This window comes from Epinephelus fuscoguttatus, linkage group LG7 (assembly GCF_011397635.1).
Source record: "Epinephelus fuscoguttatus linkage group LG7, E.fuscoguttatus.final_Chr_v1".
NCBI lineage: Eukaryota > Metazoa > Chordata > Actinopteri > Perciformes > Serranidae > Epinephelus > Epinephelus fuscoguttatus.
Window position 1 is genome coordinate 4,823,864 of NC_064758.1, and position 16,500 is coordinate 4,840,363.

A 16,500-nucleotide genomic window follows, 5' to 3' on the forward strand; every position below is an offset into this window, starting at 1 on the left:
CCTTGAGCACAGAGAGCTGAACGAAGAGTGTCTTCCTCTGCTGAGTCTGTCATGGCCAGATTACACTGACACGTTTCAGAAGAAACGACTCAGATGCAGAGGAAAAGTCAAAGTTCTTTACTCAAAAATTCAAGCAGAATCCAAAGGAAGGCAATTCCAAGAGTAACATACCAAAAGTCTTCAAAGTCCAAAAAAACAGGCAAACTAAAGTAGATCCACAGGGCTGGAAGGCATGAACACACTGGGAGACAATGGTAATCTGGCAGAGGGCTGGTTTAAATGACGATATCGTCGTCATTTAAAAAGAAAGAGTGTTTCCTTGACCATTGCGCCAAAGAAATAACCAATGCCATTGGAGTTGAGTAAAATTGTTTAAGCTGCAATTTAGATATAAGCATGTTTTGTTTACTGCACTTTAACAAAGTGGGAAAGCTAAGTAAGTTCCCAGTAAAACTGAATCTGAGCAGGCTTTAAAGCTGACCAGCTGCACTATACTTTTTACTTTAATTGAGTAAAACTGTTTAAGCAGAAATTTATATTTATATTTTTCATTCAAAAAATGTGTTAAAAAAACAGCAGGATTTTATTTTTCACTTTTATATTTCTATTTTCATTCAAACAATGTGAAAAAGCAGGATTTTATATAAATTTGTTTCATTCAGAAATTGGGTAAAAAGAGTTAACTGCTGTGGTGGTATGTTTTAATAAGGTTACCAATAAGTAAAAGATATTTAATAGTTGTCTATTAACCGTGACTTGTGTACCGAGGTACGTACCGAACCGTGATTTTTGTGTACCGTTACACCCCTACTAGCGATTCATGAAAACATATTGGTGAAATGAATGAGTTTCGCGGCAGATAATGTGTTATTTAGAGCCTCATTGTCGGTGCCCTGATCATTCCCACTGTATCGATGTACGTGGCTCTCGCGGATCTAAATATCTTCCAAAGGACTCCAAATGACACCAAACTTATCTGGGTGAGTAAACAACCGTATTTAATGCCAAAAATAAGGTCCAGGTTGTAAAAAACGGAACTTTCCCTTTAAGGGAATTTCTTCAAATTAAGCACAAATGTCCACTTGGACTCAACCATGAACTGATTCGTTTTTGGTGGTCAAAGGTCAAGGTCACTATAACCTTGCATCCATCTCATTCTTGTGAAGGTGATATCTCAAGAACAGCTTGAGGGAATTCATTCAAATTTGGCACAAATGTTCACTTGGACTCAGTGATGAACTGAGTAGATTTCAGTGGTCAAAGGCAAAGGTCAGTGTGACCTTGCATCTGTCTCATTCTCGTGAACATGATATCTCAAGAACACCTTAAGGGAATTTCTTTAAATTTGATACAGACGTCCATTTGGACTGTCAAATAAATTGATTAGAATTTTGTGCCCAAAGGTCAAGGTCAGTGTGACCTCACAAAATATGACTTTGGCCATAACTGATGATGACATTTTATATCTCAGAGGTCAGTTTCACTGTAACATCAATATGTTCTGCATAAAACACTTTTCTGGCAATTATTCAATCTCAGGAACAGAAGGGGAAACGACTGGTCAGATACTGAATTGGTGACTCTAATCTTTAAACTGTGCTGCTTGTATAAACCTGTGCTGTGGGGGGATGATGGGTGTGAAGCATCTATGTTTTCACAGACATGGATGTAAACTGTAAGAGAAACGTAACTGGTGCATGGAGGTATACAACCATGGGGTGGTAATTCTAGTTTCTAAATTGATTTATTTTCTTGTTTGTCAGGACACCAGAATCCAAGGTGGCTATGAAAACGTCCCCACAATCGATATTCACATGAATCAAATCAATTTTGAAAAGGAATGGCACAAATTCTTACTGGAATACATTGCACCAGTAACAGAGAAAATGTATCCCGGTTACTACACCAAGGTAAGATTTCTGGACACACATCCTTATGAGATGCGACAAGTCTGAGTTTAAAGGAAATATTCCTTGTCTTATTTTAACAATTAAATCATATCAGATGAATCCCATTGATTAAAAAGATTGTGATGATGTGTGCTGACACTGTCATTTATTTTTGTCTGCAGCTTGTCTGTTTATTTTCAGCACAGACATTGTCAGATGTCTGGCAGGTCTTAGATGGTCCTAAAACTGTCAATACAAAAGAACACTGATATCCTACTACTGAGGCGTGTAATAAATAAAGGTCTGATGTCAGTATCATAAACTGACGGTGTTATAAATTAGCCAGGAGACTCCAGTCCTGCTATCTTTAGGAGGGAAGTTTAAACAGACAAGACAGCAACTTTTTGTTTGAGGGAAACCATTAAATGTCCTAGAAACAGCTGATGACACTTGGCATTAAAATACTAGCTAGGTCATAAAAGCTTTAACATTTCCCATTAATATGCAGTTTCATTTTAATAAAAGGCTCTGTGATTTTCTAAAACAGCTGCTTGCTATAGTTTTTAAAGAAAGATTACTCTAACAGGAGGAAGTAATGCATTCGTTGGGGACTACTTTCAGCGGCGGATTAATTCACATTTGGTGCTCTAGTGAGTTTTTGTGACAGCAGGACGGTGTATGTCAGATTGAGCCAGAATAAACTACAGTGTGTGTTGATGGTAATGAAGGAACATGTCACCCAGTAACACATTTTTTCTTTTACATGTTAAGTCAGGCTATGTTTATAGCTCCACTATATTATTTAATTGGACTACTATCCTTGTCCCAGTATACAAGCATGGGAGGGGAATTCATTCATTGACTGAAGTATTCCTAACTCTGCTACATTAGGTGGTGATATGCCCCCTTTCAGCTTGCTATTTTTGGACCTTTTTCCAGTTCACCTATTGCATAACCAAACAACCAACAAACGAGTTAACTATGCTTAGCTAGCGGCAAACTGGTACCATGGTGGGCAACTTATATTTACATATGTTAAGTTACATATGCAGTCACATAGGCAAGTATTAGAGCTTGGCGACTATGTACGATATATCGATATATTTTCAAGCAAGATATAGATTTAGACAGTACCGTTTATATCGATATAGGGTCAAGTTGCGTTACATAACCCATACCAGTGTTCATGTCTCCTCTTTCATACTCACACTCTCACACAGCTCCGGCCCACCCACTCACTCATTCACTCACTCACTCACAAGTTCTCCATCAACACTCAGAGAGAGTGCATCCTCTGTTTAATCTGTCTGTTAATTAGTCTACAGTGCGACATCAGTTTATATGTTGCACATGCTACACTAAATTAGTCTGTGATATGAAAGAAGTTACCGCAGTAACACACCTCCAGTATTGTGGGCCTTTTCACTCTTAGCCGAGCCAAATCAAGCCATTCTGCACTGATATGCATTTCCATCATCAGCTGTGCCAGAGCGGGTGGCAGTGATGTCTCACTGAATGCAGCCAACACCCAACAACCCTGCTTTTCCCCCTCAAACAAGCCATGTGTGTTGCGAGACTCTCCTCACCTCGGTCTACAGGAGATCAGAGAGAAAGGCATTTTTAAAAGTCTCTGTGTGTTTATCTCTCAGTACTTTTGTAGCTTCTAACTGAATCTCTGTGGTTTGGAGTTTAGTTTCTCTTCTGCGTCCTGTTTTTACTTTAGATATCTACCTTATTTTACTGTTTCATCTCCATTATCGGCCGTATTAGAAGTTATGTGAAGTTGCTGCCCAAAAACACAAGATTTCCTTATTTTGCTGTTTCACAATAAAAGTTTTTACATAAAAAAATAACGGGGGACTTTTATTGTGAAGAATCTATAGGAAATTAAATGTGTTTATCATTGAATTAGAGGAACTTTGCTTTCGGCTTCTCTCGAATTAAGGCAAGTGTAATAATATGGCAGGGAGGAAGATTAAAATCAGAAACAGTCAGTGAGATGTTGATGAGGAGCAGCAGACAACAGGCTCTTACTGCAGCTCTGCAAACAGCTCACCTCCAACAGGTAAACTTCTTTTACCTGCCCTGCTATGTGATGGAAAAACACATGCAGTAAAAATAACAGGGGACTTTAGCCATGGATCAGCTTGCAACTGAACATGAAGCCCATTTCGTAGAAAATACCAAGATATGAATTATTGTCCATATTGATTGAGTGAATATAAAAAGAGCAGCCGCACACATCCAAAAAGTGAAGAAGGTGCTGGACTAAAAGAATTAAACCAAACAAACAAAGAAAAGTCCGCACACTTCAGCTCCCTTTTTAGGTCCATTTATTCCATCATCACGGAGTGACGTTTCGGGCCACAGTTGCCCTTCTCCAGACTGTCAGATTTAGTACAATTTCAGTCAGACTAACATGTTTAAATGTGTTTTAAAAGTCCGGTTTTAGTCGGTCTAACACAATAAATCAATTTTCTCTTTCACGTAAACGTATCTAGTGTGGCTCACTGATGGATAACAATGGAGTTCTATGGCACAGAGGAAGAAGATGCTTCGGGCTTCGATAGACCCAATACTTGTTAGTGGATACATTGATTGTTGGTTCAGTAATGGAACCCATTAGCGATTGGTCTGACAGAAAAGCCTCTGGGGGCAACGGTCAATATATTGGGGGTTCTGGTGTAGCCAGCAGATATGCAGGAGAAGACTGTCATTGTTAAAAGTTTGATTAGAAACTTGAGACAGGTACAGACAACATTTTGGCCAAAATCTATAAACAGATATCTGCATATGAATGCAGGTGAATTAGTAAATAGCTAATTAAAAGCTAAATCATCCTCAGATGAATGCCGATGGTTTTCGAGATTTCAGCTAATGGGTTCTGCCTCTATTGCTCTCCACACTGACAGTTTGCCGGCAGGCAACCAAACTGCGCTCCAATGTAACTGATCAATACAACTTGGACTACAAACAGAAACCAGAACGTTTGTGATAAATCCTGTCCTGTTGCCTACAGATTCCTCATACATCTGCAGATATCTGTTTATAGAGATTAATGTTGGTTTGACTCTGCACAAGATTGACTGTCAATACGTAAAATATGGAGTATCATCTGACTCATGCTTTAAGATAGAAATATTACCAGCTTTTATGACTTGGCTTACCATGGTGCTGTATTACTTTTTTATAGAGCAAAGCAAAACAGGGCTGCTTTTTTATCAAAACATAGTAATTCTTGGCATTTCAGTTAATTTATAAATAACCAGATGAATCAGAAAATGAATCATCAGCAATTTTGATAGCTGATTTATATTCATTTAGGGGAATTAAAAAACACTGTAGGAAGAAATGAGCAGTTTACAGACACTGTTAACATATGATTCATTATGTTCAACATTTTATAGATTAGCTGAAGAATGTGTAAGATAATGTGTAGACTTATTGAAAGTGACTGCAACCACCAGTTGCAGCTCTCTCATGGGTTCCTGTTCTCTGCTGACTAACATGTCTTCTCTCATCAGTGTTCCACTCCCCTGAACTTTGTGGTGAGGTACAAACCTGACGAGCAGCCCCTGCTCGTCCCTCACCACGATGCCTCCACATTCACTATTAACATAGCTCTCAACAGCAAAGGCATTGACTACCAGGTAAATGGGGAGGAGCTGGCAGGTAATAGAAGCTAGGATATGATGATGCAGGTGATCTGCACTTCTCTCTCTGCTTCGCTGCTCCATCTCTGGAAGTGAATGCTGGACCGGGAACCAAGCTGATGCTTTTCTGTTTTCAGCAGGAGCTGCGAGGGGTGGACATGTGTACACACACACTGCCTGTGGCCAGATGACCAGTTTCTCTGCGAATGCTTGCATGACTCATTTCTGTCTGTGTGTTTGCAGGCTCAGTTTGACTTGGCCTTTGTAGTTAGGTATAAACCAGATGAGCAGCCGTCTTTGAGGCCACACCATGATGCCTCCACATTCACTATAAACATTGCACTCAACCAAGTGGGCCTTGATTACCAGGTGAGTGCGTTTGGAGGTTGGTAAAAATATGATATTTTCCAACACGTAGCTCACAGTTACTGCATCCTAAAAGAACAGTTAGTCAGCACAAAATGTTGTCTTACCCAACATATATTCCCAACTGTTCATATAAGCCTGGCAGATGGAGTATGTTAAATCAGAAGTACACTGACTGTGTTGTCAGCTGATACAAACATAGGCAAGATAGGATTCAGTAACTTATAAAACAATTTGAGACGTTCCTTTTAAAATAGTTGTATTTGAATAAGGAATGAAACAGTTAAAAATTCTCATGACCCACAAAATATAATATATAATATAATATGGAAGACAGCATGCACACTATAATCAGAACAATCAGAATCATAATATAAATTTACTTATATCTAAAAAACAACATGTTTTAAAGGTCTAGTGTGTAGGATATAATGGCATCTAGCAGTGAAGTTGCGGATTGCAACAAACTGAAACTTCTTCGGTATGCCAAGTGTGAAGGAGAATTACGGTGGCCAACATGAAAAGGTGAATGGCTCTAAACTAGAACCAGTGTTTGGTTTGTCTCTTCTGGGTTACTGTAGAAACAACATGGTGGACTCAGTAGAAGAGGACCTGCTCCACATGTAGATATATTCTAAGGTAACAAAAACACAGGGATTCTTATTTTCAGGTGATGATACACTAAAGAAAACACAGTTATCAATATTATTTCTGCCAATATATTTTTGGCTGGGAATCACCAGAGGATTCACGATACAATATTATCATGATACTTTTTTTAATCAAGGTTTATTTTTCAGTTTTTAAAACAAGCAATACAGTCAGTGCAGCAGGCAATGGATTCATAACAACAGCAACATTCAACAGCCCTCCCATTACCTACCCATCCACTACACAGACCCTCACCACCCTAAACTAAATGAATGAAGAGGAGAAAAGAATAACTAAAAAAAAGCTGCTGAGTATTGCATAAAATATATTGCAATTTATTACCTTTTTCAACCGTAAATTATGTCCCCAAAAGAAAACTTTGTCAACATCTGTTTTATTTAATAAAATAAAGTTTTCATGTCTGTTGATTATATTATTCTAGTAGGCTTGCTTAAATGTAATTTGAATGTGTAATATTAATAATTTATATGATAAAAATTAAATACATTACATTGTGTGAAGATACAATATACCCACACAAAAAAACTGTGATACTGTGCTGCATTGATTTTTCCCCCACTCCTACCATAAAGCCTTCACACTGGACCTTTTATGAAATTACCACAGTTACTAAGCAGTACATACACAATACTCGGAGAATATAAATGTTCACAGGAACATAGAGCAGCCCCAACAACAGTGTAGCACAGAGGTTTGATAGAGCATGGTGCTGAAATCATAATCATATCATTGAAAATGGAATGCCATCATATTTCTGGCATGTACATCTACATCCCTGGTGTTTCAAACTTTCCATTTGTGTTGTTTCTCTGTTTGTGAGTCTGTCTTCTTTGCATGACACATGAAGCTGAAGCTAGCTGTTTTTATTGTTGCATCCATGTTGTTTCCCTGCATCTTCAATAAAGTGGACGAAACAATCAGCTATTAGTCCACAGTGGTATTGGTTTATGCTACATGGATTTAAACTGAGAAGAAACAGCTGCTAAATACAGGTTCTGTCATTTGTAAAGCTGTTGTGATGATATATGTCATGCATAGGGATTCCCACAGAAGGCTTTTGAGGATTGAACCTAACAGTTTTGAATATTTACATTTTTTAAGTGTGGTATGTTGGATTAGTCATAGTCATTATTCTAACAACAACACAAGTGGTTTTGCTTGTAAAAGGCTATTAACTAGAAATCACACACCCTAAATTCTCAAATAGAAGTTGGTATTAATGACATGGCAGAATATATAAGGCAAATTAAATTCAGTATAATGTCCATTTCTACAGCACGAAGTCTGTTAGTAGAACAGAGGTATGTTATAGTCACTACTCTGCTGAAAACACTGTCTTTTAAACTGAAATAAGGTTTCATTTACTCATTATTTGTAGTTGCTTCCACTTTGCCTTTTTTTTCAGTCACTGATAAGCTACAGTTGATGAATGTCAACACTTTTTTTTAAAGATTATTTTTTTGGCCATTTTGCCTTTAATGGACAGGACAGGTAAGTGTGAAAGGGGGAGAGAGAGGGGGGATGACATGCAGCAAAGGGCCCCAGGCTGGATTCGAACCCGGGCCACTGCGGCAACAACCTTGTACATGGGGCACCTGCTCTACCACTAAGCCACCGACGCCCCTAAAGTCAACAATTTTCACATTAAAACCCACAAGAAAAAGGAGAGGTTATAGCAATTGAGCAGCTTGGAGATTTATCATGTGAAATATCGAAGCAGGAAGTGGAGAGTTTCACTGACAGCAGCTTGACAGTGATCAGAAAAATTCTTCAAACAAGAGGAGATTGGAATCAACCTCCAGGGATAAAAAATGAAGCCAACAAAGTGGAAGTGCCAAAAACTGCAGTTTCCCTTATGGCCAATTGAGGCTGGTTCCAAGAGTTAGTCACTTCCCATAGATCCCCACATTAAAATGCCCAACTTTACAGCAGAAATAAACATGTTTACAAGCTGGTTAAAAAAAAAAAAAAAAAAAGGTTTTGGTCTCTATAGCTAATTTCCCAACTCATGACAGCTGTGCGGATAATACATTTTTATATAACTCATCTGTTTATATTTTATTAAGGCTTTAAGTTAAGTGTCATTTGGGGCGTGGATGCTTTGAGTGAAGTGAAAGGCTGTCTGTGAGGTTTCGCCATAGTTCATGAGTCAGATCCACACCTCACTCTGCCAAAGCTCCACCCTCTTGCCCAAATATGGTCACCCCTGGCTCCCAAAAATCCAAGCTAGCGACTGCCAAATGCCACACATTCTTACTCCCAACTCAGCAAATAGCAACACTTGTTCAGTGGCATGTCATGTCAAACTATGATGCTCTCGGTACCCTCCTGCATCAGTTTTAGATGTTTAGGAATGACGTGTTAATTTTGTTACCTGTATCGTTTCTTTTTAAAATAAACTTTAGTTTTTACAGGAAATGTGTGTGCCAGCTGAATGCATAGTCTTTTTCAAAACATTTAGAATGCAGGTAAAAAAAAAACTTTGTTTTTAAGTTGACATCCTTAGGTTTAAGCAGCAAAAGCACATGGTTAGGTTTGGGAAAAAAAATCACTTTGACTGAAATAAAAATTCTGTAACTAATGTAATATAAGGTAATATGATGCATTACAACGTAATACAACTTTATTGATTTTTGGTTTCACACAGGACATGAGCATCAGTCTCCAGGGTGAAAGACTTTGTTTCCTCACGTATTCAGTTGCACCTCTCCTTAGCGGCTAAAGAACCACATAACCACAAACAGCCACAGTACAGGACCAGGGGACCTGACTTTAGTTCTTTAAAATTATATACTATCAAATCTACTATCAGCAAAATTTATAATAGGATTAAGAATAGTAGTGGTGACATAGCTGTGGGAATTGATCGCAAAGTCACGTTTATGCTATAGATATTGTTTCTCCTCACCTGTGAAGACCCTGCATGATCATCCTTGCTGGCCTCTGGTCCACTGTCTCCTCCCTGACCCTGCTCTTTCTATTGTGGCAATAAAGATTAAAAAAATATGTGCAAAGCAATAGTGAGCACAAGTTCTGCGCAGAAATTAAGGAGTGGGTTTATTCCTAGCATGAAACTAGCTAGCAAGCGATTTAACAGGTAACAATTAGTGTTCTTGTTAACTCGCTTAACTTGATATATTGGCATCTATTAATTAGTCATCATTTAGCTAAAATTATCTACATGCAGCAGCATTACTCAACTTACACGGTTTGTTTGGAAGAAACTGCAAAGTTTTTTGCTTCTTGCTGGCTGGTTTGCTGAACATAGTTAACACAGCAGCACTGCCCAGCAGCACACATCTGTGCAATTGATTCAGATCACAACATGGCAGCATATGTATGCTGCCTGGCGCCGCCTACTCATGGTGCTTAAAAACGAAAAGTGCGGAGGACAGAGGGCACAGATACGGGAAGTGCGCGTATCTGTCCGTGTCTGCTACGCCCATGCTTTTGTGCATCCGTTTCAGATGAGAATGGACCACCAAGCGTTGATATTTAACAATTTGTATATAGTATAATATGAGTATAATGTATCTCTGTTGTACTGAAATCAGTGTTGTGGAAATGGACCTAATCGTGAATGTGTCAACAGGTAAACGAGGAGGAAGTGCCGGAGAAATGAGACATAAAGGCCTTCCCATAAGCCTGCTTCAAATACAGTAAATGGTAGAGAATTTAGCATTATTGCTGAAAAGCACACAATAAACGTCAATGCAGCTGATTTCAGTCTACTATGAAAATCTAATTGCACTGATGTGTAATAAAGTTGCGAGCGAGTACCAATTTCTTGGGGATGCATTCAGTGACAAAACAATCTTAGTTCCAACAGGGGGGAAAGCATGTTAGTGACAGTTTTATAGGAAAAGTGAATTTGAGTCCATCATTAGATGGATGAGCTGCAGATGGGTGACAAATGATAGTAAACGTCAACATACAGTGTTAGTGTTGGTGTGGAGACTTGTTCCACAGCAGCTTCAGTGCTGCTTGCTATAGATTCCCCAGGTGTGTGGAGGAATGAACATGCATTCGTTATGTTCATTTATTCAGGAGTTTCTTTCCATGTGTCACCCATCTGTATCTCAGACAATTAGGAGTTGATTCTTGCAAAAATGAACTGAAACCAACAGCTGCCTTGAAGACATTAAATTAACATAATGCTCTGGAAAATGGTCAGTAATGTAAATTACACTATAGACTTATCCAAGAAATCATTTTAACATATCATAGCAGGAAATGAACAGGTGATACCAGTAACATTTACAACGGCTCTGCTGTGTTCGGGCGTCCCAGTAAACATGACAGTATCACTGTGAGCCCACGTAAACAGTACCAGGACTCTGAAACTTAAGCAGCTAAATGAAATTACCATAAAACATCAATTAATACACCCGAGCTATTGTTTGCTTCAATCACTGAACTCAACAGGCCTATATTGGGACAGGTGTCTATATGGGACAGACCTTTAATTCCTTATACGCATAACTGTTGCTCAGCAAAGATGAGAAATACGATCACATTGTTGATGTGAACCAGTATAGACATTAGTTGTACAAAAATTGGGCTTCAAATAACATATCAATTACAAATCTAACTTGCAGGGTAATCGAGGAATGGACACATATTCTGACTTTATGACAGCTTCAGAGGGAGCCAGCTTTGTGTGTGTGTGTGTGTGTGTGTGTGTGTGTGTGTGTGTAGCCACACATTTTCACAAACAATGGCTAGTGGAAAGGACAGGCCGTTTAATTGGGAGTAGGCTTTTCATTGAAGTTTTATGGAAAGCCATTAGTCATTTGCTTATATTTCTTTATCTGGGGCTCCAGCCCTGAATGTTTTCTCAAAAACCCAGAATCTTTTAGGTTTTGTGTCATTCAGGCAACAATAAATGCCCATGCTGTTTATCTTACCATGCTTTTCTAATATAATTGAATAAATGTTCCTCTGTTGGGTAAATATTCATATATAGAATAATAATATAATATATTGTATTAACAAGCCACATGCTTTGGGCATTGTTGGGGATCCTTGATTTACAGTTAGAGCAGCCTAGATTATTTTGGCGTGGATTTAAAAGTAGCAGATTTGTCATCTAAAGCCAGGCTCAGACTTCAGGAGGTTTTGGCCAATTTTTAGTTTTACAGATCCAGTCTTAAACCTTTCAACCCAAATTCATTAGTTTTTTCATTTCAATTATGTTTGATATTCAGGATTTAAAATCTGGATGGTAACGGTAATGATTAAGTCAGTACAGAGCGGCTGATGGTGTTGCCAAGAAACAGTGAACAGTATAGCCAGGGACTGTTGACATTACATTTTGGTAATTTATGTTGTGTTGTGACTGCAGGGTGGTGGATGCAGGTTTCTCCGCTACGACTGCTCCATTCAGGCTCCTCGCAAAGGCTGGGCCCTCATGCACCCAGGCCGCCTCACCCACTACCACGAAGGCCTGCCGACCACCTCCGGTGTTCGGTACATCGCAGTCTCCTTTGTGGATCCCTGAAATTCCAAAGATGGCACACATCACCACCTTGTCAAGACCAAACAGGACACACACTGGCCGCATCCTTCAGCATCACAACTGCTCTTTAGCTTCTGATGTTAGTTTTAATGTCCAGAATGATGATATTATTTCTGCCTTGCTTAAATAAGTATACACAATTTATAATTCTGATCACCTGATTATCAGGAGAATATCAGTGCTGTTTGATGAACCGTAAAACACAGATGCATAACAGAACAAGGACATGTTATCACCAGGTTAGAGAACTGGTGCAAAAGTAACACTTCATTCACGTCTCCACAGATGAGATCTTTTCACACAGTGTTTATGACTAACACATGTCATCTGTCAAACACAGTTTTCTTTTCAGAATTTGATAGCATTATAGCTATAACTCAAACAAAAGCAGACCAAGTTTTACGAATGTAGTCAAGGCCCCAGGGCCCAGGACCTCCAGTGCTTTGAAAGGCTGAAGTTAACTTGTTGGTTCATCGTATTGTGACTGATTTTATGAATGTGCATCACTTCATCACAGCATCATCTGAAATGATAAGGCAGTGGTTATTACATTCTGTGTATCATAATTCCTGAGTTGAGTTGATATTGTGTTCACATGGTACATGGTAAAATCCAGATATATCTCACTATCGCACTAGCATCACACTGATCTGACATGAGGCAAACCTGGGGACAAGCAGTGTTTACAGGATAAGAGTTTGTCTGGGTTCACACACTTGACACACCAACATCATCACATTTTGTCCTTATTCTCTGATAAAATGGATGTGTTACTTTAGTCCCAGTTCTAAACTAAGTTGTGGAAAAATGTTGGCACATGCCTTTGTGTCTAAAGAAGAAGGTCTTTAGTCTTCCCTGTAGTAAATATGTTGGAACACAAATTGTTCACTTGGATCTTGGAACTTCACTACAGATGTATATTTTAGAATTCAGAGATTTAAGGGAAAATTAAATTCAGTTTTCACTTATCATGTGATGATAAGATATGTCACCACATTTTTAACGGACAGCCATTGTAAACTGGGAATGTGCAGGGCAACAGGTAAGGGCAGCGACTGCATTACGGCAATTGTAGAATCCAGTGATTTAAGTCCATAATATTAAGTTTAACTTAAGTTTTAACTATAACTATGAAATGAAAGGATGTTTTGCTGCCTCTCACAGCAGCTGTAGACTGAGAAAATAATTATTTAATTCACTGGGACAACTGCCGGCAACTTTAAGGTGGAATATTTACTTGTAATGTTACTCAATGCTTGAGTTGACCACTTGAATTCATCAACACACCTTTAATTTCAATATGATAACTTTGACCATTCCATAAGTTTTTATTCTCTCTCTTGGATGACAAACACTTTTAGTTCCTGTGGACTGTGGCAACACTAAGCCCCTGCGCTTGCCTAAAAAGGACTAAATCCACAGACCTGCTGTTTTTAAATATCCCATGGAGAGAGACTCTCACTACAGCTTGATCTGTGTTGTTCTAAAAATGTCAGTGTGCAACCCCGTTCTGTGGACGATGATCAAAGTGCAAACTTCCCTCTGTGTGCTGGACCAAACAATGAGTGACAATAACCCCACCCACATTTAAGAGTGCTGTTTGCTGTGGAAACGTTAAATGGATCTAGGGTCTAGGTACCATGTCTGAAGGGTTATTTTTGGTTCCAAAGGTACTATACCGAAAACATTTGGTGGAAACGGGGCTATTGTGACAATCACAGTCTTAATGCCAACCACTGACTAGCAATAGCTAAAGTAAGCTAAATTAGCATAGTCATACTTAAAAAGAATACCAGTTGTAACATTACCTGACGCATCCAGTCTGGCTCTGACACTCTTCCATGTGAAGGCCCTCCTGTTTATGTCCAGATAACTCCAAACAGCTCTACATTTTCAGGAAACTCAGAAACATCCATTGAATAACACTGACTGTCACATAGGAAAAAGGGGTGTGTGTGTGCATTAGATGAGCACTGTTTCACAGGATTGTGCCCACTTGTCACTCAGCCTGTCAAGTCTCCTCCCTACCTGTCCTCTTGTCTCTAATTGAAAATTGTTTACGAGGCGTGTCAGTCACTCCCTGTCTAAAAAGTCAATTTTTTATTATATGTCAACTGGTTAGTATGAGGGGTGGGAGGAAAATCAATATAGCACAGCATCGCAATATTTTTGTATGGCAATGTCATATCGATGCATGTCAAGTTTTTTTTAGTTTACCTTTGGGGGCATAATCTGCAGTTGAAAAGAGGTAACAAATCACAGCATGTTGTATCACAATACTTATCGTATCGCAACATGTTTAAGATCGTAATAATATTGTATCATGAGTTAAGTATCGTGATGATATCCTATTGTGGGGCCTCTGGTGATTTTAGTTAGTACTAATGTCAATGAAAAATGTTTAAGAATATGCAGTTGTTTAAGCACACTTGTCCTTGATCTCAAGACTCAGTCTTGAAGGTACACTTTACAGGGCTTCATTGTCTACTCCAGGTTTGTGCCTTCTGTTGCATAATGCTTTAACAATGTATTACACTGAATTTGCACAACATTTGTTTTACATATAAGATTTTCTCCAATGGAATTTTCTTGGTCATCTAGCTATGTGAGGAATGGATGAGTCATTTATATCGTTGTCGTCACCATAACGCATGGAGCCACTGTGGAGCAGCTGTTGGATCTCCCGTTTGGTCTGGAGTGTGTGATGTGGATCAGGAATCTAGTTGATCCTGTCGGGCCTTGAGCTGGACTTCTCTCAGGAAATCACCAGCTCAGATTTATTAGAAATGTTTCTAAAAAACATATTTATGTTGTTGAATTTTACTTCAGTGAGTAAGTAATGCTGTCTTTCTCTGTATCCAAAGAAATTCTTTTCTTTTACTCTTTCCTGAGCTGAGACACACCAAAGTCTGTCAAGTTCCTCTTATTTATTTTGTGTATATTTTATTTGATAAAAGACATACTCCTCTTTTTTTTGGGCATTGACAATATAACTGCTTTTTTTTAGATTTCATATTGGAATCTGAGTTTAGTTTTCCTCTTGCACTCACAGATGTCAGTCAGTTGAGTTAGTAAAAGTGTAACACACACTGTTGTAATTTCTTGTTACAAGCCATCACTGTGCTTTGAATACAATAACAGTGATATGAAAAGTCCGATTAACTATGCAGTCTGTCTTTTTTTTTTTTTTTTTTTAAACTTTAATCAGAAATAAACCTCAGGTATGGGAATCAGACCAATCTGTGAGCTAATTATTTATAAATAATTAATTTTACTGGTTTCAAATCATCTTGCCAAAGGACTGCAGTTGAAAATTAGCCAGCTGGCTAGCACTGGCACATTTACAGAAATAATGATTAATGTATGTTGTCCTTGCAAATAGAATAAATGAGAATTTGCTCTAGCAGATGCATCTGCTCCTCCTCCGCTTTGGACACTTTGGGTCATAACCCTTTATCCAACATGGGGTGTGTTTGAGACACAGACAGTGAATATCAGTGCAGTTGAGGCATTTTCAAAAATAATATATTTTCACTAAAAGAAGAACAAGGGTGACATGGTGGTGCAATGGTTGCCTCACAGCAAGAGGGTTTCTGGTTTGAACCCAGGGTGGAGGAGCTCTTTTGTGTGGAGTCGGCATGTCACTGTGGGTTTTCTCCGGGTACTCCAGCTTCCTCCCACAGTCCAAAGACATGCAGGTTAATTGGTGACTCTAAGGTGCTCGTGTGAATGTGAGAGTAAAAGGTCTGTCTGTGTCAACCCTGTGATAGTCCAGCAACCTGTCCAGGTCCAAATGAATGAAAAAAAAAGAAACAAAACAAAACTATCAAAACTATATACTTAATGCTTTTTTAGGAAGACAGATGTGTTTGCTGTATGTCTGACAGGATTTGGGAAAAGTTAAATATAAAAATTCATAATAACCCAGCTTATCCCTGCATGCTGTGGTCTGTTTTGATTTCTCAGTCTATTTTTCCCACTGGCTTTGTGTAGTCCTGTTGTGAAGTCCTGCCCTGAAGTGCTGTGATTGGCTGGTTCTGTTCTGTGATTGGCCATCTACACTGGGCTGGGCTTGTCACTGGTCGCTCCTTGCTACATCACATCAGCGCTATTGAAAAGACACTGCCTCACATGTTGATATCCATTTTATAACATTGTGGTTATACACACGGACATGGAAAACCTGGAAAAGTCACAGAATTTCATAATCACATTTTCCAGGCCTGGAAAAGTCATGTAATTAGTTGAAATCATTGAAAGTTTTGGAAAAGACATGGAATTTTGTTGTGTGTAATGAAATTGTTACAATGACCTTCAGTGGATAACCTTCCATGAAATGTAACACAATGACAATTTATTTTCTGTAGCTGTTATGTAACACTTCCAATATGTGTGTGTTAAC

The 16,500-nt window shown here is 38.7% G+C and overlaps 1 protein-coding gene across 2 annotated transcripts in view; it reads left to right on the top strand.

The window, feature by feature from the left end:
• Nucleotides 1-15,346, top strand: part of plod1a (procollagen-lysine, 2-oxoglutarate 5-dioxygenase 1a) — a 75,250-nt gene extending 59,904 nt beyond the window's left edge. Inside the window, exons 17-19 of one of the 2 annotated variants that reach the window (XM_049581663.1) lie at nucleotides 1,764-1,910; nucleotides 5,414-5,539; nucleotides 11,925-15,346. In XM_049581663.1, the coding sequence (XP_049437620.1) occupies nucleotides 1,764-1,910; nucleotides 5,414-5,539; nucleotides 11,925-12,080 (429 nt within the window). In that variant the 3' untranslated portion in view covers nucleotides 12,081-15,346. Of the gene's footprint in view, nucleotides 1-1,763; nucleotides 1,911-5,413; nucleotides 5,540-5,785; nucleotides 5,912-11,924 lie in introns of both variants that reach the window. The other variant, XM_049581662.1, reaches the window with a different exon arrangement.
• The last annotated feature ends 1,154 nt before the right edge of the window (nucleotides 15,347-16,500 follow it).